Source organism: Mus pahari, chromosome 7 (assembly GCF_900095145.1).
Source record: "Mus pahari chromosome 7, PAHARI_EIJ_v1.1, whole genome shotgun sequence".
In the NCBI taxonomy this organism is placed as follows: Eukaryota; Metazoa; Chordata; class Mammalia; order Rodentia; family Muridae; genus Mus; species Mus pahari.
The window spans coordinates 34,691,984-34,717,554 of record NC_034596.1 but is presented as its reverse complement, the minus strand read 5'-3'; the positions used below and the strand labels follow the sequence as shown (position 1 = coordinate 34,717,554).

The window sequence follows — 25,571 nt, the reverse complement described above, 5'->3', positions numbered from 1 at the left end:
ACATGGTGGCTCACAACCATCCGTAACAAGATCTGGCGCCCTCTTCTTCTGGAGTGTCTGAAGACAGCTACAGTGTACTTACATATAATAAATAAATCTTTTTTAAAAAAAGTTCAAAGTATCTTCTAAAAAAAAAAAAAAACAATAATAAAACATACAAACAACAAAAGTAAAAGGCAGTGCCTTAACCCTCTGTGACCCAGCTAGCTGTAGGCTTTTCCCAGTCGACTTTAACCCCAGTCAACATCTTAAACATTCCCAGGTACTAATAAAGCTGTTACCAGAATTAAAGACACTGGCCCCAGTCTTGACCGAAAGTTCATTACACAGTCAACTCCATCCTATAACCCCCTCATGTAAGACATGCCTACAGCGAGCATCACCCTGCCTCTCCTCTGTCAGGAAGATGAGCAACAGCATTCTGCGTGGTCCTCCAATACATGTTTTGACTCATCAGTGTAGTGGCTGCTGCTTCATTCTGTGGAGTTTTAACCAGTCCTATTGCGAAAGGGTTGGGGTCACCCCATTGTGGGAACCACGCTACTACTCTATATTTGTGGGCCCCTAGTCAATGACTATGAATGATAAAACAATTTCCAACTTCAAGTACAGGCAGAACCTTTTTCGACACAGTAAAAATTGGGTACATAGGTTAATCAACCTGAACTGGGCCTCTTCACAGAGTTGCATGCCCTAGACACAATCCTTTTGTCGCACGGTTTCCTGAACCAAAATTTCTTCATTGATAGTGGTGACATGAAGCATGAGGGACCAAGACTCCTGATCTCAGTTCCTCGTTAGCCAAACAAACAAACAAATAAACCAAAAAGAGAAGAAAACCCGTAATGAATGTTCCCTGAATTATATAAGCTGTTATAATTTATTTCAATTTCCCTAATGGCCTATTAGGATTTCAAACTGCTGTAATCAATTAAGCAAAAATGGAAAGCAAATGTCCCTTTGCTGTATTTTCCACAAATAACCCCTTTCCAAACATTCTTTTACATTGAAAGATTTAATTTTTAGTGTTCACCTATCTCAAGCTACCTTGGTACATGCAAAAAAAAATGCAAATTAATAGAAAGTATTCCCCCAAGGGAAAAGGTGTTAAATGAAAAACAGTCTACAACTCCCTGCATATAACTACCAAGCAGAGAGAGATCCACTGCCAATATCCACTGTAAGCCATTTCGTTGCCCACTGCTAGAAAGATGGACAGCGTTGGCGCTAGAACTTTGGAGGTGTGTGCTAATGGTAGGATGGCTGTATGAAGCCATCCCTGTACTATCCAGAGAAATGAAAGACACAGACAGGGGTGGGAACTGGAATCGGTTCCAGGTCTGACTGAGTTTCGGATGTAACCACTGGCCTTGATTACTCTAATCAAGGATGATTGCAGCCCTGCTCTTCCATTTACCAAATGCCAATACTCAGAAAGTAAAATAATCTCTTGAGAAGTTACTTTGTCCCTTTGACTTTTTGAAGTGTGTTGGGAGTTGCTCTTCTGAACAAAATGCAGTGGGACAGTGGTTTCTATGGAAGCCTCCTGTAATCGTTCCTTGTGCTAAATATTGGCATCTATCTTGAAATGTAACCAGTCCGATTCAAGGTTTAAGGCATCACCACAGCTGTCCATTTGTCTTCAAAAGAGTAAAGACCTTGCAGAACTTAAGCCCCTTTATAATCTTTCTTTCCAGTCTCACCTCAGCCCCCCCATCACATCACATCACAACACAAATAAAGCATCTTTTTCTCCTCTCAGTTTCTTCACACAGCTTTCCTGACACTGCTCATTATTTCTGGAATTAACTAATTTCAGTCTCTTTTCTAGGGTGTCTTGGCCTCAACCTCACCATCCAATCTCCTCCCGTTATTGAAAGGTTGGAATTAACTGCTCTCCTCTCTACTACCTGGCTATTTAGCCAGGCCTGACTCCCAGAAGAAACGTGTCTGCCCAGGAAGCTGGAGGTGCGGCTAAGACTCTCCGGCACACGCATGCGCGGTGGCCGTGTGCCCCAGGCGCTCCTAGAGCAGAGATTCCTGGGGCCCCACGGGGCCTGCGTTGGAACCCAAAGTCCCTGGGTCCCCATGCACTGGTTAGCCAGGGCCTCCAGGCCCGGCGCTGCCCGCCACGCTGCCTGTTAGGGATGATCCTGGGCTCGGGGGAGCCGATGGCCGGCGCCAGTTACCTCTCCATGGCCTGCAAAGTGTAGCTGATGAGCGGCCTCTCCAGAACCCGGCAGAACTGCTTCGGGGTGCGGACGCCCATCCTTTCCCCGCAACCCCCAGCCGGCAGCACGGCGGCCACGGTTCCAGGGCGGTTCCCGGGCTCCGCCCCGGTGACCAGCAACCGGGACTCCGAGAACGCTGAGCCCGCGCCCGCGGGGCCGCTCACGCAATGCCCAGGCTCAACGGGCCTGCTGCACGGCCCGGGCTCCATAGCAGGCAGAGCGCAGAAGCCCGAGGTGCAGATGGAAACCGAGAGCGAAACGCCAACACCGGCCCTGGGCCGAGATCAAGGGTCGCACTGGGGCCAGGAACGGCGCCGAGGGGACTCGGGGAAGGTGGCCTCGGGTGCTGATCGCGGAGGGAGCCAACAAGCCTGTCTTCCCAGCCTGGGTCCAGCGCTCCAAGGCAGCAGCGCTCTTCCTGCTCTTCCCTCTATCCCTCCGGGCAGGCCGGCCGGGCCGAGCTGAGGCTGCGGTAGCCGTCCTTACAGATTTGACAGTCACACACAGGCAGCTATGCACAGCACAGTCAGGGGCCCCATTCTAGATAAGTGGGAAACATTTGTATTCAAGGTACAGTTCAAGACCCAGATGTGTGCACCTGGGTCATAAGAATTTTGTTATCCACAGATGGCACCCTGATTCTACCAAGTGGAAAGACAAATGGCTAGGCAAAGTCTCAAATCCGAACTGCAAGGTTGATTCCCAGACCTGTCTGCACGTTTGCACCACCAGTAGAGTGTCCCTGAACTCTGTATTCCACGCTCAAATTTTAAGATTTGATTGTGTGCAGCCAGGACTGTGGGATTTTTTAAAATTCCACAGGTGATTCTATTGGGCAAATGTGTTTTTGTTGTAACCAGAGGAGGACAGCAACCACACTCATTGCTGAATAATCAACACACATCTCCTGTTAACAGGAAAACAAAACAAAACAAAAACAAAAACCTCTAGTGGTCATTTTCACTGACAGGGGAACGTGGGTGCTAAGTAACTTGTGTAAGACTGCACAGCCAATGATGGCAAGGCAACCATAAATCTTCGGTTTAGAGGTGCAGGAAGTGAGCGTTGAGAAGTTTCAGGCCTGATGCTCATCTAGCACTTATTTAGTACTGTCATTCTGGGAAATGTTGGTGAAATAGAATGGGTACTCCGAGTGCCAGGCACCATTGTATTCAGGGTCTGGAATGTAGAATTCATGAGAGCATGCCCTAGCTTTGCTTTTGGTTTGGGTTGTATGCCCAGCTTCAGGAATGTGACAGGGGCCTAATACTTATTGAAGGAACTGCTGATTGAAGAGACACCAGGGCCACAGCAACTCTTATAAAGGAAAACAAAGGGTAAGGAATTATTTGACCATGTATATGATCAATCTTCACCCATCAATAGCTAAATTAGAACCATAAAACAAAAAAAAAAAAAACTTGGGGATTGAAATTACCCAGTTACAGTATTAAATCTCATTATTTTTATCCACTTTGCCAATTGAAAGCATACAAAAATAAAAGAAATTCTCTTCTCTTACCCTCTTTTGTCTAATATTCTAAAGCACTTTCTTTTGTTGCTTTCATTATGACTAACGGACAGCTTCTGTGCTAACTGAAGTTTGTTGAACTCTTGACCCTTCGATGAAAAGGAAGCATTATAGCTTGCTTATTTGTATTGCAACGCTTGGATGTCTCTTTTCCAGAGACAGGAGTGTGCGAGGAAGAGAGAGACTGAGAGACAGAGTGAAGCTGGGGTGGGGGGCAGAAAGACTGATTGATTCTAGGAAAGAGCTCTTTGCTAGGGAGTTGGGTGTTTGATTTGGTAGAGCTGCTCCAAGGAGACTCTAGAGAAGACTCCGCTGCATCTTGTGAACTAACAGAAGGATTATGTTACTTACAAAGCCCAGTGACCAGCCCAGAGACAGCAGCGCAGAAAGCCCAAGAGGCAGACGATCAGGGGCACCGGACTCCACAGAACCCATGGCTTTTGGTCTTTCCAAAGTGGTTGCTGGTTAGAATTTTTTAAATCTGTGCATAGGGGTATATTATTTATGTGTCTTGTGGTGTTAACCATTAAGTTTTATTATGGTAGGATATGTTAAGTGTAGGGTTTGTGAAATGAACGTGTGGGTTATGGAGCAAGCCACCCAAAAGGATGGAACTTTTACAAGAAAAAATAGTGCTGGCAAGAATGCAGGCAAAGAAGCCTAGTACACTTATGGTGGAAATATAAATTAGTCTAGTTTTATAGGACTGTTTTAGTTAGAATTTTATTGTTGTGAAGAGACACCATGACCACAGCAACTCTTATAAAGGAAAATATTTAATTAGGGCTGGTTTACAGTTTCAGAGGTCCATTCCAATATAGTAATGGTGAAAAGCATGGTGGCATGCAGGCAGACATGGTACTGAGAAGGATGAGAATTCTACATAGAATCGTTTTTCCATGATCAAAAAATGACAAATTATGGTGAGTATCTGACAACACTGGTTAAGATTTATTCTTGGAGAAAAAAAAAAAACAGTAATTTTGATCTTGTCTCTACGAATCCTTATCTCGTATATGCTGTATATAACAAAGTGTAGCAGATCAACTGGTAGCAAACCAAAGGACAAACAACAGTCTTCATGCATATATGGTAAAAGCAATCTCCTATACATATTGTATGGACATAAACAATAGATTCCATTCAATATAATCACAGCAATAGGTGCAATTTCCTGTTGCATCAGCTCATATCACCTGTCTTAGGGTTTCTGTCGCTGTGAAGAGATACCGTGACCATAGCAACTCTTATAAAGGAAAACATTTCATTGGGACTAGCTTATAGGTTCAGAGGTTTAGTCCATTATCATCATGGCAGAAAGCGTAGTGGCATACAAGCAGACATGGTACTGGAGAGTCAGCTGAGAGATCTGCATCTGAACTCATAGGCAGGAAAAGGAATACCACACTAGGCATAGCTTGAGCATGGGAAACCTCAGAGCCTGCCCCCACAGTAACACACTTCCTCCAACAAGGCTACATCTACTCCAAGGCCACAAGTCCTAATAATGCCATTCCCTATGGACTAAGCATTCAAACACATAAGTCTATGGGGGCCATCCCAATTCAAACTACCTCAGCACCTGACCATCATCTAAGACATTAAGGAGATAGGTTGGTGAGTAAGAGCACATGCTGCCTGCCCAACTTCTAATCCCCAGCACCTATGTAAAAAGACAGATAACCATGGCCGATGCCCAGAGGCATTGCAGGTGTCCCTGCTGTATCACATGTCGGTCAGTAGATGGCAGAGAGGAGAGCGGCTATGTTCTGACCTGTGAACATCTGAATAGCCTAACATTCCCTGGAAAAAGGAGAGCCTGAAATAACTACCAGTCCAGCACCGCACAGGCTTCAGGGGGCAGCCCATGGCCAAAATGCCCCCTGCTTGACATAATGCATAACCTAGGCATCACTAAGAAAAGTAAGTAAGTGGTGGAGAAATGGAATATGGGTACAATGAAGAGAGGCAGAGCTGGAGACTTGAAGGTAGTGAGGAACAGCCTGATGTGAGTAGCTGGGATCATGGTGGGCTCCTGGGCTGTTCTGCCACTGGGGGCCCTGTTTGGCCCTGCAGCAGCTTAGGTAAGTTACCGCCAAAGACCAGGCCATGTCCCTGGTCTGGGCTGCTGCCCAGGAACATGTTCATGTGTGAGAGCTAGGCAGAACTGTCCCTACCCCTCCCCTGGGCATTGTGGAGAAGCTGACCCTGGGTGTGTGAGAGCAGAAGCCTTGACCCTGTGCCCTAGCCAGCTGCGCTCCTTGGGAAAACAGTCTCTGCACATTGCAGGAGTTGCAAGTGGGCCAGCCTTAAGGGTGTGATCAGGGGAAAGCAGGACCTGCCGCTTGTCTCCCAGGAGATGGCACGGTCAGGGAAGAGATACTTCCCACTCCCTCACACCTCACCACCTGTGGCAGGTAAAAGACCCGCCCCTGGGGTCATGAGAGAGCTGTCTCTGTTGCTCGCCAGCTTCTTATCCTGGTGGTGGGAATGTGGGTGAACCAGGACAAGGGCATAATCATGGGAGAGATGACCCCGCCCCTTGTCTGCCATGTGGTGGCACAGGCAAGCTAGAGACTCTCTTCGCCTCTCACCCCCTTCCACCTACAGAAGACAGGAAACCCAGCCTGGCCCTGTCCCTTAGCTGCTGCAGCACTTGGGAGAACAACAGATCCTGTACCACAGCAGCGCTGGCCCTGGGTGTGGGGGTTACAGGTAAGCAGACCCTAGGGTGTGACCGCAGGAGAGTGATTCCTGCTTCTTGTCAGCAATGTGGTGGTGTAGATTAGGGAGAGATGCCCTCCTCCTTTCCCTCATTCCTTTCCACCGGTGGCAGGTGGAAGAGCTGGACCCAGGATTATGAGAGTGGGAGAACTGGACGTGTCTCTCCCTGGCTGCAACACTCAGGAGAAAGGGCCCTGCATCTCGCCTGGGCAGCAGGGTAGAGCTGGCCTTGGTTGCAGGGGTTGATGGTGAAGAGGGCCTGGGGGCATGAGAACAGGAGAGCCAGCAGGCTGACCAGCTCAGGACCTGTCAGTTCCATTCCCAGGACTTGGAATTGGCCTACCCCAATATCTATCCCATCAGTGATCTGCTGGAGTCCAGGAAGGGGCTGATCCTACAGATCCAAAACTACAGGATCTCCATCACACAGGGCAACAACAGGGTATGCAAGAGGAGTCCAAATGAGGTTCCAGTGTTGATAGAGTAGCAGAAACCAGAGGCCTCATACATTGCAAAGAAGTGTGGACAAAAGGACATTCGGTGGGACAAACTGTGGCACACTACAGCTTCCACAACGAGGTTTTTTTGTTTGTTTGTTTTTTGTTTTGTTTTGTTTTTTTCCCCTATGTTGGAAAGAGGTTAACAAAAGTGGAGGTTAGGTATGAAGAGAGGAGGAGATGAGTAGAATTGGGGTGCATGGTGTAAAATTCACAAAGAACTAGGATAAAGTTTAAAAAAAGAAAATAGATACACTAAGTACAGAGCAGTGGAGACATGCAGATCCCAGAAGGACACTTGCCAGCCAACCTAGGAAGAATAGTGAGCTGGGAGTTCAGTTAGAGGTTCTGCCTGCTTCAAGGCAAGAAGGCAAAGAAGAATAGAAAGAGAGAGAAACAGAAGAAGACACTGTGTCTTCCTAAAGGGGGCTAAAGAGATAAATAATATATTCGATTAATTGTCTCAGTAAATATTCCAAATTTAGGGAACGTGGTAAGCATGCACCTTCTGGAGGCATTTGTTACAGGACACCAATCAGACAAGAGACAAATGCCCATGGTTAGATAATTACCCAACTAAACATACAGAATGCAGTGACAAGAGAGGCACCAAATCACATGCAAAAAGAAAACCTATCAGAATTATAGATAATGCCTCAACAGAAACTCCAAAAGCAAGGAGCAGATGATGTGTTAGTCCTTCCCACATCTGTCATCAGTCAAGACAGTTCCTCACACCAGTCTGCCAAGGCGAATCTTCTGCTGAGAATGGTGAATTCCTCCAAAGTGTCTCTATGTTGTGTCAAGCCAAAAATAAAAACTAACCAAGTCCAAAAGACAATTAGTTGTCAACCTAGATTACTGTGACCAGCAAGCCAGCAAGATGATCTGTCATAATTGAAGAAGAAAGGAAAACATTCCATATTAACAATAAATTTAAGAAACATGTTGTCACTAAACTAGCCCTGAGAGGATACTTGAAAGAGGGTGAAGGAAATGGCATGGTTCTGCAAACCCAGTACAGTAGTAGATGGACAAGGTAGGAAACAGGCAGATCCCTGGAACTCCCTAACCAGATAGTCTTGCCAAACCTGTGGGCTTCTGTTTTATGAAAGACCTTGACTCAAAAATAAAATGGAGAGTCACTGGGAAAGATATATGATATCACAGTCTCTAGCCTCCATATGCACACTTGCACACACACACACACACACACACACACACACACCATACCTATAGGCATATACACACACCCAAAAGAAGATATGTAAAGGAATCCAATGGGTTGACAATAAAGATAAACATATTCATGGTGCTATACAAAAGAATAAAAGAAGAAAGAAGCAAAACCAATAAAATAATAGAAATTAATACACACCTTTCAACAGTAACTGAATGTTAATAGACCAATCAGAAGACAGACTAGCAGACTAGACCAAAAAAAAAAAAAAAATCTAACTAATCGTTGGCTTAGAGACACACCTTGCCATCAAAACCAAACACAGCCTAATTGAGAAAAGATGGAAAAGTGATTTGAAGGAAACAGAAGTAGAGGTCAAGGAAAAAGTGGCTACAATTTATGATAAAATATACTCCAAATCAAAACTAATCATGATTATACCGATTAAAGGAACCATTCATTAAGAGAAGAGAAGTCTCACCAAATATAGGAAAATTGAAATGGTTTCTTGTCTTTCTCTGGTCACAATAGGGTAAAACTAGAAATCTTCATCAAGATAGAAGCTCAAGGAGATTTACTGATGAAGGATGTATCAAATAAACAAAGCAGAAATTATAAAAGTTCTCAGAATGTAAAGCAAGTGAAGATACAAGGACAGTGTTGCAAGGTACAAAGAGAGCAGCCTGCCCTTGTTAGAGTTACTGTTGCTGAGAGAAAACTCCTTGAGCCAAAGCAAGGTGGGGAGAAAGGGGTTATTTGGCTTACACTTCCATACTGCTGTTCATCATCAAAGGACATCAGGACAAGAATTCAAACAGCGCACAATCCTAGAGGCAGGAGCTCATGCAGAGGCCATGGACTTGATTACTGGCTCGATCCTGGCTCGCTCCACAAAGCTTGTTCGGAGTGCTTTCCTTTCTTTCCTTTTTTTTTTTTTTTTCCTATGAAGAAAATGTATTTCTGTTCACAAAATATATTGACACAGAAAAGTATTAAAAATAATTAATAAGTTAAAAGATATCATCAGTTATACAAAGGTGTAGGATGCACGCTTGTGACACCAATGAATGTGGTCCTAAATACCAGCAACAGATAAATGCAGAAGTTCAGTTAGAAATACCATTTATGGTTGTCATCAAAGTAAAAATAGCTAGCAAACAATAATAAAAGCTGAAATCCAAAAATTCTCTTCAGAAAAAGCAACTAGTTGAGAAATGCCATGACCATTCAGGATGTGTTCACAACAAATAAACAAGCAACAATATTGCTGAAGATACTATGTTCTTTGGCTGCAGGACATAGAGAAATCAGTTTTTAAATGACTGGGTAAGTTCATTCCTGCTGGATAGCTTTCATTGTGCTGGAAAATGCTGAGTAGGTTGCTGGGGAGAAAACCCATCAACAGGCCTACTCAATGAAAAATCCTAATTGCAACAATACCAACCTCCCAGGGCAATAATGCCCACTAGTGCAATGGCCACATGACGGTTGTAGGGTAACTAATGACTTCTTTGATAGAATTTGAACCCTGCTCCTCAGGAAGGAATTCCAAGCCTGGTAATGTAATACTTGTCAAAAATACATATCTGGGGTGAACATAGGCCCTAGTGGGAGAACCAGTTGTTTTCCTAAATGAACATCTTGTCAAGTTACCTTCTCAATACATTCATTCATATTTTTATAGTCACGAACTGATCTCAACCTTGATCAGGGAAGATGCAGTCTGAATGGGACAAAAGTCAATGCAGAGGTGCAGTCAAAGGTCAGGCAAAGTACTGGGCCCTCATCACTAAATGGGATACTTTTATCAAGTACCCAGTGCTTAGGGAACAACATGGAAGAGGCTGAACGAGTGTGTGAACTGATGGAGAATGGAGTGTGAAACACTGCCCTCTGGACATGCACAAAACGCAAGTCTAAGTGGTTCAAAGGCATAGAGTTGGATACACTAGATCTAATAGAAGAAAAAGTGGGAAGTGGCCTCGAACACATCCATACAGGAGACAATTTCCTGAACAGAACACCAATGGCTCAGACTCTAAAAACAACAATTGATCAACAAGACCTCATGAAACTGAAAAGCTTCTGTAAGGCAAAGGACAATGTCAGGAGGACAAAATGGCAGCCTACAGATTGGGAAGAGATCTCCACTAACCCTACACCCAACAGAAAGCTAATATCCAAAGATATCAAGAAGTTAGAAACCAACAAACCAGATAACCTATTAAAAGATGGGGTACAGAGTTAAATAGAATGCTCAACAGAGGAATCTTGAATGGCCTAGAAGCACTTAAAGAAATTTCAACATCCTCAGTCGTCAGGGAAATGCAAATCAAAACAACCCTGAGGTTCCTTCCAACCATCAGAATGGCTAAGATCAAAAACTCAAAAGTCAACACACGCTAGAGAGGATGTGGAGCAAGGGGAACACTCCTTCCTTGCTGGTGGGAATGCAAACTTGTACAACAACTCTGAAAATCAATCTGGAAGTTTCTCAGAAAATTGGAAATAGTTCTCCCTGAAGATTCAGCTATAATGCTCCTGGACATACACCCAAAAGATGCTGTATCATACCACAAGTATATGTGCTCCTCTATGTTCATAGCAGCTTTATTCATTATAGCCAAAAACTGGAAACAACACAGATACCCCTCAGCCAAAGAATGGATAAAGAAAATATAATTTATTTATAATGGAATACTTATTCAGATATTATAAACAAGAACATCATGAATTTTGCAGGCAAATGAATAGAATTAGAAATTAGCATCCTGAGTGGAGTAACCCAGACCCAAAAGGACTTGCATGGTATGTATTTACTTATAAGTAGATATAAGGACATTCACTCTATACTCCACAGACCCAAAAAAGCTAAACAACAATGAAGGCCCAAACGAGGATGCTTGAACCTCACTTAGAATGGGGACTAAAATTGTCATAGGAGGCAGATGGGGGGAGAGAAGTGGGTGGGAAAAGGGATGGGGAAGGTAGGATCATGTACGGGAGAGACAGGAGAGAGGGCCAGAGGGCCATTAGAATGAATGGAAACCTATAGCTGTTAAGGGTAGAGAGGTGGGTGGCATCTCTAGGACATGACAGAGACCTGGGATGAGGGAGGCTCCCAGAAGGCTATAGGGGTGACTTCAGTTTGCTTTCTTAGAGAGCCAGGAACCACCTAACTAGAGGAGGTGTCACCCAAGATGGTCTGAAGCCTTCCATATCAATCACTATGAAACTGCCCTTTCATCCTGCCTATAGCCAGTCTTATGGAGGTGTTTTCTTTTCTTTTCTTTTCTTTTTTTTTAAAGATTTATTTATTTATTTATTATATGTAAGTACACTGTAGCTGTCTTCAGACACTTCAGAAGAGGAGTCAGATCTTGTTAAGGATGGTTGTGAGCCACCATGTGGTTGCTGGGATTTGAACTCTGCACCTTTGGAAGAGCAGTCGGGTGCTCTTACCCGCTGAGCCATCTCACCAGCCCTGGAGGTGTTTTCTTAATTGAGGTGTTTTCTTAATTCCATGCTTTCCTGTGACTCTAGCTTATATCAAGTTGACATAAAATTAAACAGCACACAGTCCTGTGAGGAAAGCTACAGGTATGTGCACTTAAAAACAATCAGATCTCATACACAGCAAGTCCAACATTGGTAGATAGGAAAAAAATCATAAAGATTAGGGCAGTAATTAATTTCAAGGAAACAAAGAGCAGTACATGAAGAATCATTGAAACACGGAGTTTTCGTTGTTGTTGTTTTTTGTTTTGTTTTGTTTGAAAAGCTAAACAAACCTATCAGAGTAACCAAAAGAAACAGAAAGAAGGTCCAAATTAAGAAAATTAGAAATGAAAAAGAAAACATTACTGTTGGTGTCTCCTACCCCCACTAACCACTCCCCCTCCAGCAGGAATACCAGAGTGCTACCCAGTTCGCCCGGACCGCCCACCATCACCTGGACCACCCACCATCGCCGGACTGCCCACCATCACGAGGACCGCCCACCATCGCGAGGACTGCCCACCATCGCGAGGACTGCCCACCATCGCGAGAACCGCCGTGGCAACTTCAAAGGACTCAGGGGCATGCTGGGAACCCTTCCTAACCCTTCCTTGTACTTAAGCAAGTCCGGACAATAAAGATACGAGCCTTGATCAGAAATCTTTGGCAAGGCCTCCATGTTTCTTTTTGCAGCCCTCTTCCTTTTCAGGAGTTACCACTCTCCAGTTCGGATCCAGGCCACAGTGTTTCTGCAGGCAGAAACACTCACATTACCATAGATAGCAATGAAATTTAGAAACTCATTTAGATATACCTAAAACTTTTATTTTTTTTAGTAAGTGAGAAAATCTGGAATAAATTAAAGAATTCCTAGATGCATGTGGGCTAACAAAAGTAAGCCAGAGTGAAATAACTAATTAAAACAAATCAATAACAAACTGTGAGATTGAAACAAATATTTGAAAAAGAAACCTCCCCCCGACCAACTAGATATTGAAGTCCAGGTGGACTTGCTGCTGTGTTCTACAGAACTTTAAAGAGCTAGTAGCAAAATTCTCATTATATTGTGCAGAACACCAAGTAATGCACTGTTACCAAGCCTTCAACAACAACAATAACAACAACAACAACAACAATGCCATTAATTACCCCAGTAGCAAAACTGTGTAAAGATGCAATAAAAAGTAAGTCAAGATCTAGGTAAACATGGACTCAATGGATTTACCCATAAAAAAGATAATTTATCGTGATGAAGACTGCTTCATTCTATGGGAGCAGGGGTGTAAAATAAGCAAATTAACAAATATGAACGATTAAAACTTAACTCAAGAACAGAAATCACATAATCACCTGAAAAGATATACAAAAGGGTTTTGACAAAATCCTAAGTTCCTTCTCCACAAAGGCTATAAGAAAGAGACCAAAGCAAAACAGTAACAGGAGGACTATATCCTAATACAATGAAGGCTGTAGGTGGCAAACACATAAGCTACAAGGACTAATGGTGAAAAACTCAAAGCATTTCAACTAAAATTGGGACCCAGACAATGATGGTCATCTTATCTTTAACAATAAGAAAAGACCATGGAAAAAAAGAGATACAAATAGAAAAAGGAAATGCCCATATGATTTTATACATAGTAAACCTTAAACATTCTACCAGGAACACTTAGATCTGATAGAAAGTTTGCAAAGGGGCGGTATACAAATTAACATAAATCTAACCAAGGAAATAAAGATCTCCTCAAAAAAAAAAACTAAGACTTTGAAGAATGACATTACAACAAACCACAAAATAGAAGGAACTCACATGCTCATAGTTCAACAGAATTACTATTGGGAACATGGCTTTACTACAAAAAGAAAAATTTACAGAGTCAATATCATACCAATCTTTTTTTTTTTTTTTAACAGAAATAGTTTCTTGAAACTAATATAAAAGCAGAAAATTTCCTGGATATCCAAAGCAATCTTGAGCAAAAAGAAAACGTCTGATTTAAAGTTGCGTCATAGAGCCATGGTAACAAATGCATATGGTACTGGCCTCTACCTGGCTAGATCAAAGGACTAGAAGACTCAGACAGAAGCTCACATGTAACAACAGTCATGTGATTTTGACAAGGGCACCAGAAAAGAAAAAAGATACCTGCTTCAACTAATGGTACCTACAAAACAGAATGCAGAGAAGGTAGAGACATCGAGTTAGTTCCCTGTCTCTCACCCGGCGTGAAAATAAAAGTCCAAATGAAAACAAAACAAAACAAAACAATGCGTGTAAGATGTGAAACTCAGCAACTATTAGAGGAAAAGTTAGAAAAACAACTCAACATGGTGACAAGGCAAGGATTTTTCAGTCACTCCAGAAATAATTCCCATGGTCCACAAACAAGATCTTATGAAATTCCTTTGGGAAGCCATCAGTGAAAAGACACTCTATAGAATCTCTCTAGCAATATACTTGGCAGATGATTAATATCTAGAATTAAGAAAATCAAGAAGAAGAAAGACCAACTCGTGGATATTTCATTCTCCTTAGAATAGGGAACAAAATACCCATGAAAGGAGTTACACAGACAAAGTTTGGAGCTAAGACGAAAGGATGGACCACCCAGAGACTACCCCACCCAGGGATCCATCCCATAATCAGCCACCAAACGCAGACACTATTGCATATACCAGCAAGATTTTGCTGAAAGGACCCTGATATAGTGGTATTCTGTGAGGCTATGCCAGTGCCTGGCAAATACAGAAGTGGATGCTCACAGTCAGCTATTGGATGGAACACAGGGCCCCCAATGGAGGAGCTAGAGAAAGAANCCAAGGAGCTGAAGGGGTCTGAAACCCTATAGGTGGAACAACAATATGAACTAACCAGTACCCCCAGAGCTTGCGTCTCTAGCTGCATATTTAGCAGCTTCATTGGGAAGAGAGACCCCTTGGTCTTGCAAACTTTATATGCCCCATACAGGGGCCAAGGGCCAAAAGTGGGAGTGGGTGGCTAGGGGAGCAGGGCAGGGGGAGGGTATAGGGGACTTTCGGGATAGCACTTGAAATGTAAATGAAGAAAATATTTAATACAAATTTGAAAGAAATAAAAAAAGAAAGAACTCAAAAATTAAACACTAGAACAAACAACTCAATTGCTAAATGGCCTAATGAAATGAACAGACAGTTCACAAAAAGTCAAAGTCATGTTTAGGTCATCAATAAACATGAAAAATGTTAGCCTCACTACCTTTTAAGATATAAAATTAAAACTCTATCTAGATTCTACCTCATCCTAGTCAGAATGACCATCATCAAGAAAGCAGATAACAATATTGGTGAGGCTCTGAGCCAAAAGGAACCCTAATACATTGTTGATAAAGGTGTAAATGTTCTAGTGTTTTTGAAAATCATTATGGAGGTTCTTCAAAGAACTGAAATACAACCTTCCATTTGACTCCAAGCGCCTGTTGGAGCGAGAGACAGATGCTTCACATGCTAACGGGGAAGAGGTGGCTGATTCGATGAGGTCCACCACAGATGTCTTCCGGTGCTCTTAAACTCTTGTGAATTCAGCCATCCACTCGTCACCTGCAGCTCCCTCGGCAGCTTTCCAAACTCAGGAGGAACTTATCGAGTTTGTGTTTCCGCACTGTTCTGCAATGTGAGGAGATATTAGCATTTGGTCATTGCTTCCGTTCTCAGAGACAGGAAGAAATAGACTGCTTTGATGATGTACAAACCCAGATAAGACCTTTATATGATTTCCTCACATTATGGTTGTGGAACATCCTCAGAAATATGGGGAATTTGGGAGTGTCTTTGAGAGCCATGGAGCCTTTCTTAGCTTGGAGATGAGCTTTTAACTTGGGAGTAGGGGTGTAGGACACACATGGCCACAGAAAAGTTCTACTAAACCAGTGGCCTCTAGGTTCTTGTCTGAAAATTCTGAAGTATGAAATGCATGGGCTGGAGAGCATTTCAATTTAGATGAAAGTATTTTATTAAGGAGAGCTGAAAGACAAGCAGACAGAGCTCTGGAGAGTGGCTACCACGGAGGGCCATGGCCTTGCAGTTGACAGGCTTTAGAGAGTGGAGGCATGAAGGAGCATGAACTGGTTAGTCTGGTTCCCAACCCAGTTGTCCCTGGACATAGCAGTTTGTGTCATATCCTCAGTATGATTTCCATGGAAGGGGTGACCACTTAGAGAAGAGACAGAGAGGAACCTGAGTATTACAAAATGTCAGCCATGGCTAAGAGAAAAATCACAATATAATAAGAGCAGTTAAGGTCAAAGTAATTTTCCATAGTAAACTAGAGATACAGGAAATTAAAACAAGCCCAGGTCTTTCTTGACACATGACCTACATTAGTCGTTCTTAATGGGCCACATATCAGAATTAGCCTTGGGGTTTGTACAGGTGCACATGGCAATCAGAGTCTGATATGGGTGCTAGGCGGGGCTCATGTGAGGAACACCTGTTAGTGAGAGCCACACTAGGCATCTACACACATGGAAATCCTGACCTAACAACAAAGAGTAGGGTTACACATCAGGCTGAGCACTGACTTCGGAAGTGTCTGCTTACATGCAATGGTATTATACATTTACAGAACATGCTATGCTACTGAACGTACAGCATTGAACATACAGCATGCTACAGTACCATGTAGCTATAGAATTTTTTTTTTTTACATCTCACAACTGTTCTTTGAGACAATAGCTACTATTGTTCCACCTTTATAGGAATCAAATCAGAAATTAGTGACATGTCAGAAGTGAGAGGCTATGACCCTTAATCAGAAGAATACACACTTGTGTTAAAGGAGAACAGTTTTTCCATTCTGTTTTCAGTACTCTTCATAGTGAAGCTGAACATTTTAATTCCTATTTTGTAACATATTTCCAAAATCTCTCCCCCCCCAAAAAAAATCACATTTTTAAAATTAACCATAAGCAATGTCTCTTAGAACAAACTCTCCTAGACAGAATAAAAGGTATCCAGTTTAGAAAACACCTTGATTGGTTACTTCTGTCATTACAGTGACAATGTCTCTGACAGAAGCAACTTTAAAAAGATAATATTATTTAGGCTCACAGATTCAAGGAATACAGTCCACCAAGATGAGGGAGGCATGAGAGCTAGGATGGCTCCACCTACAGTGGAAGAAACAAAGTCTGCCTTATTCACCTCTTGATAGATCAGGAAGCAGACTGTTCAGGAGGAAATTGGAAGCGGATAGTACTTTTACAGTCCATCTCCAGTGATCTACTCTGCTAGTCAGACCACAGTCGCAAAGCATCCAGAACCTCTCGAAACACAGACACCAGCCAGATAGGAAGTTGTCAAACCAAGGGGCCTGTTGGGGACATTTAAGCCATAACAGTCGTCTTTCTCCCGTAAACTGATGGTCATCTCATAATACAAAATACATTCATTCCTACTTTAAGCTCCCTACAGTGTTAATCAGCCTCAGTGCTATTCAAAAGTCCAAAGGCTCTTTAGAGCCTTAAGGATGTGTGCTGGCCAGTTTTATGTCAACTTGACCCAAGCTAGAAGGAAGGAAGTAACCTCAATTCTGTAAATGCCTCCATAAGATCCAAAGATCCAGCCAGTAGGCTTTTACTCAGTTGGTGGTTGATGTGGGATGACCCAGCCCATTGTGTTGGGGGCAATCACGGGGTCTGGTGGTCCTGAGTTTTAGAAGAAAACACCTGAGTAAGCCTCCATGTGTAAGCCAGAAAGCAGCACCCCTCCAAGGCCTCTGCTTCATCTCCTGCCTCTGGGGTCCTGCCCTGAATTCCTGTCCTGAAATCCTTTGATGATGAATGTTGATGTAGAAGTGTAAGCTGAACAAACCTTTTCCTCCTCAAGTCGCTTTGTTCGTGGTGTTTCATCACAGCAATAATAACTCAAAGACAGGCAGTTTCTTAGTGTAAGAACCTATAAAATGAAGGGGGAAAAATTAGGTTCTATACTTCAGACATAGAAGATATTTGATAAATACTCCTAATGCAAAGTGGTTTAACAGGAGCAAAGAAGTACAGGACTAAAGCAAAATAAAATCCCAGAGAAGTAAACACTAAACCCTGAATCTGGGCATATGGTAGCATTATGTAGGCACCAACAGACATGGTCAGTCATGGCTGCATTGTCTGTTAGCCTATGCTACACAGGGTCTCCCTCCTGGGCCTGCTATCCTCAATGCCTGGAGCTCCCTTTGGTAGATATTCTATGTTCTACCAGTATCTTTGCTACTTAGGCTTCACCCTTAAAGCTGCCGACATCGGGTCTTTCAGACCCTTCTCCCAAGGAAATTGACCCTGCCCACTTTGCATAACTTCGCCAGCGTTTTTTTTCTGGGTCTTTGAAGTAAGCCCCAGTAACTCTTTTACTCTTACATTCTGTATGCCTACAGTATTGGCATCACACAGAGGAACTAAGTTCTGTTGCCACTTTTTCGTGTATCTAGGTTCCCCTTTCCTACAGGCGTGGCAATATCTGGCACAGCTAAACCCTGGGAAACATCCCTAGGCAGCCACGAGCAAGCAGGGAATCACTGCCACGGCCTTGTCTATTCGTTCACTTTTCGATCCGACACTCTCTTTTGAAGAGAAAAAAAAAAGAAATTCAAACGAGTTTACATTTAATGCAATACAGGAGTTAATAGTTACAAAGTTGATAGCCTTGCCTTCAAGGCACATTTCCGATTGCCCTAGGATAAAGCCCTTACTGGCGCTAATCTCTGCCAGTTAAAGCCACTCTGTCTGCCCCACCTTGTAGGCAAGTTTCAATGTGCTCATATGTCTTTCCTTGCCAAGCTGCACGTGTTCCTCTCTGCTCCACGTCCCCCCCCCCCCACACACACACACACACACACACACACACACACACACACCCCCCCCCCCCCCCCCCGCCGTTCTCACCATACATCAGGCTAAAATCACTGAGCAGTAACCGTCCACAGTCTGAATGCTATGCTGTCTTGAATCTCTTCTGCCAAATTAACTAGTCCATTGCTCCGAATGCATCTTCAAGGGAGTGTCAGAACATGGCTAAACTGTGTGCACTTTCACAAAATGTAACAAAACAACAACAACAACAACAAAATAGCCTCTAATCCAATTGCTAATACAAGTCAGCTTCCCATTTGAAACTCCATAATCATTGTCTATTGAGGTTTTGTCTTTTACTGTCTATTGTGTTGCTAAGTGTGAGCCCCCAAGACCTGGAGTCTGCACTTAGCCCTTGGGAACCTGCACCCAGGTTATTTCTGATTTGTGAATAAAGATGCTGACAGCCAATAGCTGGGCAGAAGAGACATAGGTGGGGTTGAGGGGCTTGGGGAGAGAGGACCACGAGGAGGGAAGAAGGAGAAAGAAGCCGCCATGGAATAGAAGAACGAGCAGGAGGGCGAAAGAGAGCCAGCATGGGATAGCTAAGCCATAACAGCGTAGACTGGCCATGGAGGCTGGTCAAACGGAGTTAAGAGCAACCCAGATGGAGCATAATAAATAGTAAGTGATAATTTGGATTATCGATGGAAAAGCCTATTCTAACAGCACAGAGGGTAGACAGCTGCCCAACTATTTGCTGCCTAAGGCTATGTAAAAATATAAGAAGCTGCGCCGTGACTTTTACTATTTCTTACTACAATAGTCTTTTAAAGTTTGGGTGTTGGGTCATGGTGAGTGCACAGTTGGCTGAAGAAGTCAGAAGAGGGCATCAGATCCTCTTGGTCTCGTATCAATGGTTACAATCAACCCAAAGTGGGTGTTGGTTGGGGGCTGAACCCCAAGTCTGCTGCGAAAATGGTGCATGCTCCTAATAAGCCATCTCTTCAGCTCAGCATTGTCTTTACGATCCACACTTGTAAGGAAGTAAGCTCTGCTTTCTCCGTGCAGCATAATAGGGCTTCTCTAGCCTACAACTTTAAACATCTCCACATTCTTCCCGAAAAGCAATAGAGGCTAAGATCAGGTGGATCTCAGAGAAAGCCCCACATTGAAGTAGCAATTTCTGCATTGCTTTTCCTGTTGCTGTGGCCAAACATCTGATAGAATTAGCCCAAATGGAGGGATATATTATTTTTATTTATTTTAATCACGGAACACAGTCTACCATGATAGGAGACACATGGGAGCTGGGGGCTTCTCTGTCCATAGCAGTAGGAACCACAGTAGCTGAGGATCCTCTGCCCAAGGCAGAAGGAACTACAATAGCTGGGGATGCTTTGTCCAAGGCAGTAGGAGCTTACCATATGGCTTGTTCATAGTACAACTGATCATGAAGCATCACAGATGGAAAGCAGAAGTTGATGTGACCTTCCACAGTACAGCAGCAGCAACCACTTCTGCTCATTGGTCCTTAGTCGTATAAGTTCCTTATCCTACCAAAGCACTGCCACCAACTGATGACACGCTGTGACTTGAGCCTTGGAGGGACATTTCACATGGAAACCGCGGCACTGCTGGAACCTATAGTACCCTGTAGAAATTAAGTTTTGTTTTTTGTTTTTATCTTGAATGATGCCTTATGAGCCATCACCACATATGATAAATTAGTTTTCCTCCAAATACTTCTATTTGTTCATTTCATTTTCTGATTCAACATCTTCTCTTACTTTTTTTTAAACATTTATTTTAAAACTCATATGTCCTGGGCCCTGGGTTCAATTCCAAGCACCGCAAAGTAAATAAATCATCTAGAAGTTTCTGACATAAGACAAAGGAAAGCCCACAATTCTTCTTGAATACAAGTGTTAATAAATAAATAAATAAACAAGTAAATAGCTTGAAATCGAGCTCTCTGTTCATGATGAAATATTCTCAAGAATTGCACAGTGACTCAATTTTTAATGGTCTTTGTTGTTGAAATTGAAAAAAGCTTTTTCAAGTCTCAAACATGTTCAATTAGGCTTTCAAAGGACCTTAGCACAACACAGAGACATCATTATTCCTTTTTAAAAGGCAAACATATTTTTATTTCACCAGTAATTTGCCCGGACTTAACAATGGCCCAGGCCACCATGTTGCAACATTCTAAGAATCACTATGCCCAGAAAATACAATGTACATTTTACCTCCTGAAAATGAGTAACAGAGGAAGACGTCCCTTTATTATTCTCTTCTTAACTAATGTTAGAAGATAGAGGTGAAAGCTTCTATCTATCTGTCTGTCTGTCTGTCTGTCTGTCTATCTATCTATCTATCTATCTATCTATCATCTATCATTTAACTAGCTATCATCTGTCTATCATCTAGCTATCATCTATTTATCATCTAGCTAGATAGCTGTCATCTATCATCTATCTATCACCTACCGATCTATCTATCTCTGTGTGTGAGTGTGTATGTGTCTGTGTTTTAAGTTTTGCATTAAAAACACAAAGATTTTATGCCTCTAAACTGCCTGTTTTAGGCCTTTCCAAGGAAAATTTTGCTTTCCCTTCTGGTAAAAGCTATTCACTAAGTTAACAACTGAAAACTGGAAAGAAAGAAAGAAAAAAAAAGGAACTTCAATACTACCATGTTTGGAGTGGAAATTTCTCTCTGTGGGTGAAGGCAGATTTTGTACACATTATAAATAAGCAATTAAAGTGTGACTCAACTGGAGCTTGTTGTGGAGGGACAAGTGATCTTTTCATGAATGGAAACTGTTTCCTTAGAATGGTGAAGTTATTTTGAAAGTACAAATTATATTAATAGGTGATGGAGAACTGAAATGAAATGCTTCAAAGTTGCAAATCCTTCCCCATTGTGATCTTTAGAAATGGTTTCTGTGATTGACACTCGAATGGCATGACATTGAAGAATTTCATTGTATTGTCCTTGCAGAGAGAATTTTATTAATTCAAAGTTTTCTTGCATGCCATGATTGGCATTCAAAGTTTTGATTGTGCTGTTGCCAAAAAAACTAAACAGTATGGCACGGAAACAAATGAATAAAAACGAATATGAAATTTTTACATCTTACCACAATTTTCTATGACATTCATACTCGTACCATGAAGATCATATTTTTTTTTTGATTGTTCATAATGTACCCACAACTTATTAGGCTCCCAGAATGCAATGAAAACAGCATCACCAAAGTATTCTCCATCCATTTTGACTGTCACTCCATTAATTCATATTTAATATTCATTGTCCAACCAGCAAGATGGCTTAGTGGCTAAAGGTACTTGTTGCCAAGCCTGACAACCTGAGTTCAGTTTCCAGAGTCCACATGGAGGGCGAGAACGAACTCCCTCAAGCTGTCCTCTGACTTCAATCCGTGAGACGCACACACCCACATGCAGACACATATGTACACAAACAAATAGATTTGTTGTTTATTGCCTCATTACTTCACTGAATTCCAAAGAAAGGAATGTGTGCCCTGGATGCTATGTAAAATAACTCATTGGGATGTAAGTACAGAAACTAAGTACTAAGGCTTCTATTCGTATTGGCAGTGTCTTTCATCCCTTGAGACCTTAATATTGTGAGTTCTGCAGTGTATTGAGCCTAGTATCATTAGTTTCATTTCCTACTGCTGTGATAAGACACTCTGACAAAAGCAACTTTAGGAGGAAGGGTTTATTTTAGCTCAGAGTTCAAAGCACAATCCAGCATGGCAGGGAAGCCAAGACAGCAGGAACCTGAAGCAGCTGGTCACACTTCCGTCCACACTTGGAAGAAGCACACAAGGGCCACTTGCTGCAGCCCAGTTCCCTTTCTGTTTATGCAGCCTAGGCTATCCCTGAGGGAATGGTGCCATTCATGGTGGGTGGGTCATCCCACCACAGTTAACCAAGACATTCCTTCACAGACATTATCAGAGGCTTGGTAATTCCTACGGCCCCCTCATAGGTCTGTCAGATGGGTGTCAAGGAATACAAGCCAGTCTATCTAGTTCAGAGGCACATAGGGGCTTGGCTTCTCTCTGCTGCTGTGGAGGAGGGGAAAGGACTGAGTGGCTACCACCTCCTGCCACTGTAGTCATATAATCAAGTCTCTAGACTGTTTCCTCGAATCCCATCACACACATGCTGGATTGCAGACTTGGGTATCGGCTGATTGTGGGCGGGCATGGCACACTCAGAATACACGTTGGGAGGTCTTCAATGGCAGCCTAGTTCTTTGTCTTTGCCTTTCTTGTTTGATGTCTGCTCCAACCAAGACCAGATAAGAAACAGTGGGGGCTGGAGAATGGGGGTGCAGAGAGGACTGTGTCTGTGTGGTTCTGTAGGCTGTCATCTCTCAGTTGGGATTGAGGTCTCCTCTTTTGGGTGGTGATGTTGAGACAGTCTCTTTTGAACTTGAACTTGCTGTGTAGCTGTAGATATCCTTGAGCTTCTAATCTTGTGTGCACTACCCAAGAGCTAAACTTTTAGGCATGCGTCACCATGCTGAGTTTATGCAGTTGGGTTAGAGTGTAGAGATGCATGTCTGCCATTGTTTAGAACAAGGGTCCAAGTTCTCTACTCACTTCACCCTAAGTACTGAATAATGATGTCTGGTCTTCCTATCACTTTTATTGGTGAGTCATTGTTCCTCAAAGCTTCTATTTCCTCATTAGTAAATTGTAAATAATTGATACATAGAATAGAACACAGTCAAGATTAATTTTCATCAAAAGCATTTTGTAAGAGATGAAATGCTGTTCAAAGACCTGGAAGCCCCTTGAGAGCAGGCCTTTTGTATTTGAATTTTTCACAGTGATCGACAAATAGAAGATCTTTTATAAATACATGAATAAATGGATGAATGAGGCTCTGTGTAGAGGATCATCAACATTCTTATGAGCAAGTTCAAAACAGAGCTGAAAACATGAATATGTGTGAACTGGGAAGGCCGATTAAGAACTTGCTTCATCCTGCCACTAGGATTCTGGAAAACTTCTATTAGTTGGACATAATAGCCTCATTTTTTCCTATCCCATTTCACAATGTCACAGGATTCTTTTCAGAATAAGATATATGGTGTGTGTGTGTGTGTGTGTGTGTGTGTGTGTGTGTGTGTGTTTGTGGTATGTGTCTATTGTATGTATGTGGTATGTGTTTGTGTATGTGTGTGTGTGGTATATATGAATGTGTGTGTATGTGTGATATATGTGTGTGGTGTATGTCTGTGTGTGGTCTGTGGTGTGTGGTGTGTGTGTGTGTGTGTGTGTGGTATGTGTAAGTGTATATGTGTGTGCATGTGTGTGTGGTATGTGTACGTGTGTCTGTGTGTGCTCTGTGGTGTGTGTGTGGTATGTGTAGGTGTATGTGTGTGTGCATGTGTGTGTGTGTATGGTATGTGTATATGGTGTGTGTGTGTTTGTGTGTTGACATCATTATTTCTAGTGGTTTTATCATATTCACAGAAATGCATTGACTGGAAGAAAAGGTATCCCCTGACTTACTTTCATTGCACTCCTAAAACAATACTCTAACCATTATGGGCTCCTTAAAAAACAAAAATCTCATTAATGAATGGTAGCCTTCTGTTTTTAAGACTGTCCTTCCTTGTCAGGAAAAAAGAAGAGAAAGAAAAAAAAAGGATGGTATTTGAGGGGTTCCAACTAGTACCAACTTGTGTTCCCCCAAGCATTTTGTATCAATAAAAACTCAAAGCATGCACCAAGAAAATGCTAGATTTATACCTGTCCAGGCAACCTACCTGCCGCCCACAGAAGCTATGGAAGTTTGGCAGTTAATCAGGAAGACAGTGTTGATATTTTGTGTTCTGTTGCTGCACTGTTAAGTTTGTCACAGTGGCATTCCTTCTTCATGTCGTCCCTTAAAAAAAAGCTCTGTGAACAGAAGCACATCTGTGATTCTACAGGAGCTTTAGTGAGAAAAGGACCAGCTTTCCAGGGGCTCAGTAAACAGTGAGGGCATTAACTTAAAAATGAAGACTATGTGTGCTCTTCTAAAATACTGAGTTAGTCACTCTACACTTAACTAGAGGAATTCAGTACATTTTCCTAGTTCCTTTCATCGTGGAAAAGAATGAGAATTTGAGTTGAATTTATTTTCAATTTTAAGTTCCTTCCTTCCTCAGACTGGAATGAAACCTCTCTCCTGTGTTTATATATATATATGTTCTCTCTGTGTCTCTGTCTGTCTGTCTATCTGTCTCTCCTTCCCTCTCTCCCTCCCTCCCTCTTTCCCTCCCTCCCTCCCTCTCATTCTCCCTATGCTACCTTCCTCCCTCCCTCCCTCAGCCCTCTTCTCCTTTATACACACACACACACACACACACACACACACACACACACACACACCCACACCACATTCTGTTCATTAAAATATAATATTATCCAAGCTTCTATTTTCAGAGGGCCATAATTTTACATTTTAGGAAAAATAATTACCATATTATTTTAATATAAATGCATATATATATATATATATATATATATATATATATATATATATATTTGAACTAACTATATTTTTCCTCCCAATTTATAACCCAAGGAATTGTTTTATACACAAGCCTGAGAGGTTACAGAATAAATTTTATATTTTAACAAAGATAAAATATCCTTCTTGAATCTCAGGGTGAGAACATACATTTTCTGGTCTGTTTTTTTTTTTTTTTTCTTACTCTAAACTCAACATAATTCCAAAATTTCTGTCTGTAGTTTCAAATGAGTGCATATGGAAACAATAACAGAATATCAACCAGCAAGACTTCACAGTTCTAAGTGTGAAGAACATATCCACAGCTAGTCCCCAGCTCTGCAGAGAGATGGACCTTAATGGACTCAGGCCAGACATACTTTATGCCATGGTTTAGAACTTGGAAGACAGCCGGTTATATTCTTGACTGGTTCAGACACTTTAGTCTTTTTTTCAAAGAACAGGCCCAATCCCCAGGTGCAGCTCATGCTTTCTCTTCAGTTATAACTCACAAGATTTCTTTCCTACATTAGCAGAATTCATCTAA

General features: G+C 42.3%; 1 protein-coding gene and 1 pseudogene across 1 annotated transcript in view; one reads left to right on the top strand and one right to left on the bottom strand.

Moving 5' to 3' along the window:
• The window catches only part of Crppa (CDP-L-ribitol pyrophosphorylase A), a 274,837-nt gene extending 272,064 nt beyond the window's left edge, over positions 1-2,773 (bottom strand). Inside the window, exon 1 of the mRNA XM_021202203.1 lies at positions 2,190-2,773. Coding sequence (XP_021057862.1) covers positions 2,190-2,440 — 251 coding nt within the window. The 5' untranslated portion in view covers positions 2,441-2,773. The remainder of the gene's footprint in view (positions 1-2,189) is intronic.
• Positions 2,774-5,453: 2,680 nt separating this feature from the next.
• On the top strand, positions 5,454-5,563 carry LOC115064490 (annotated as a pseudogene).
• Positions 5,564-25,571: the final 20,008 nt, after the last annotated feature.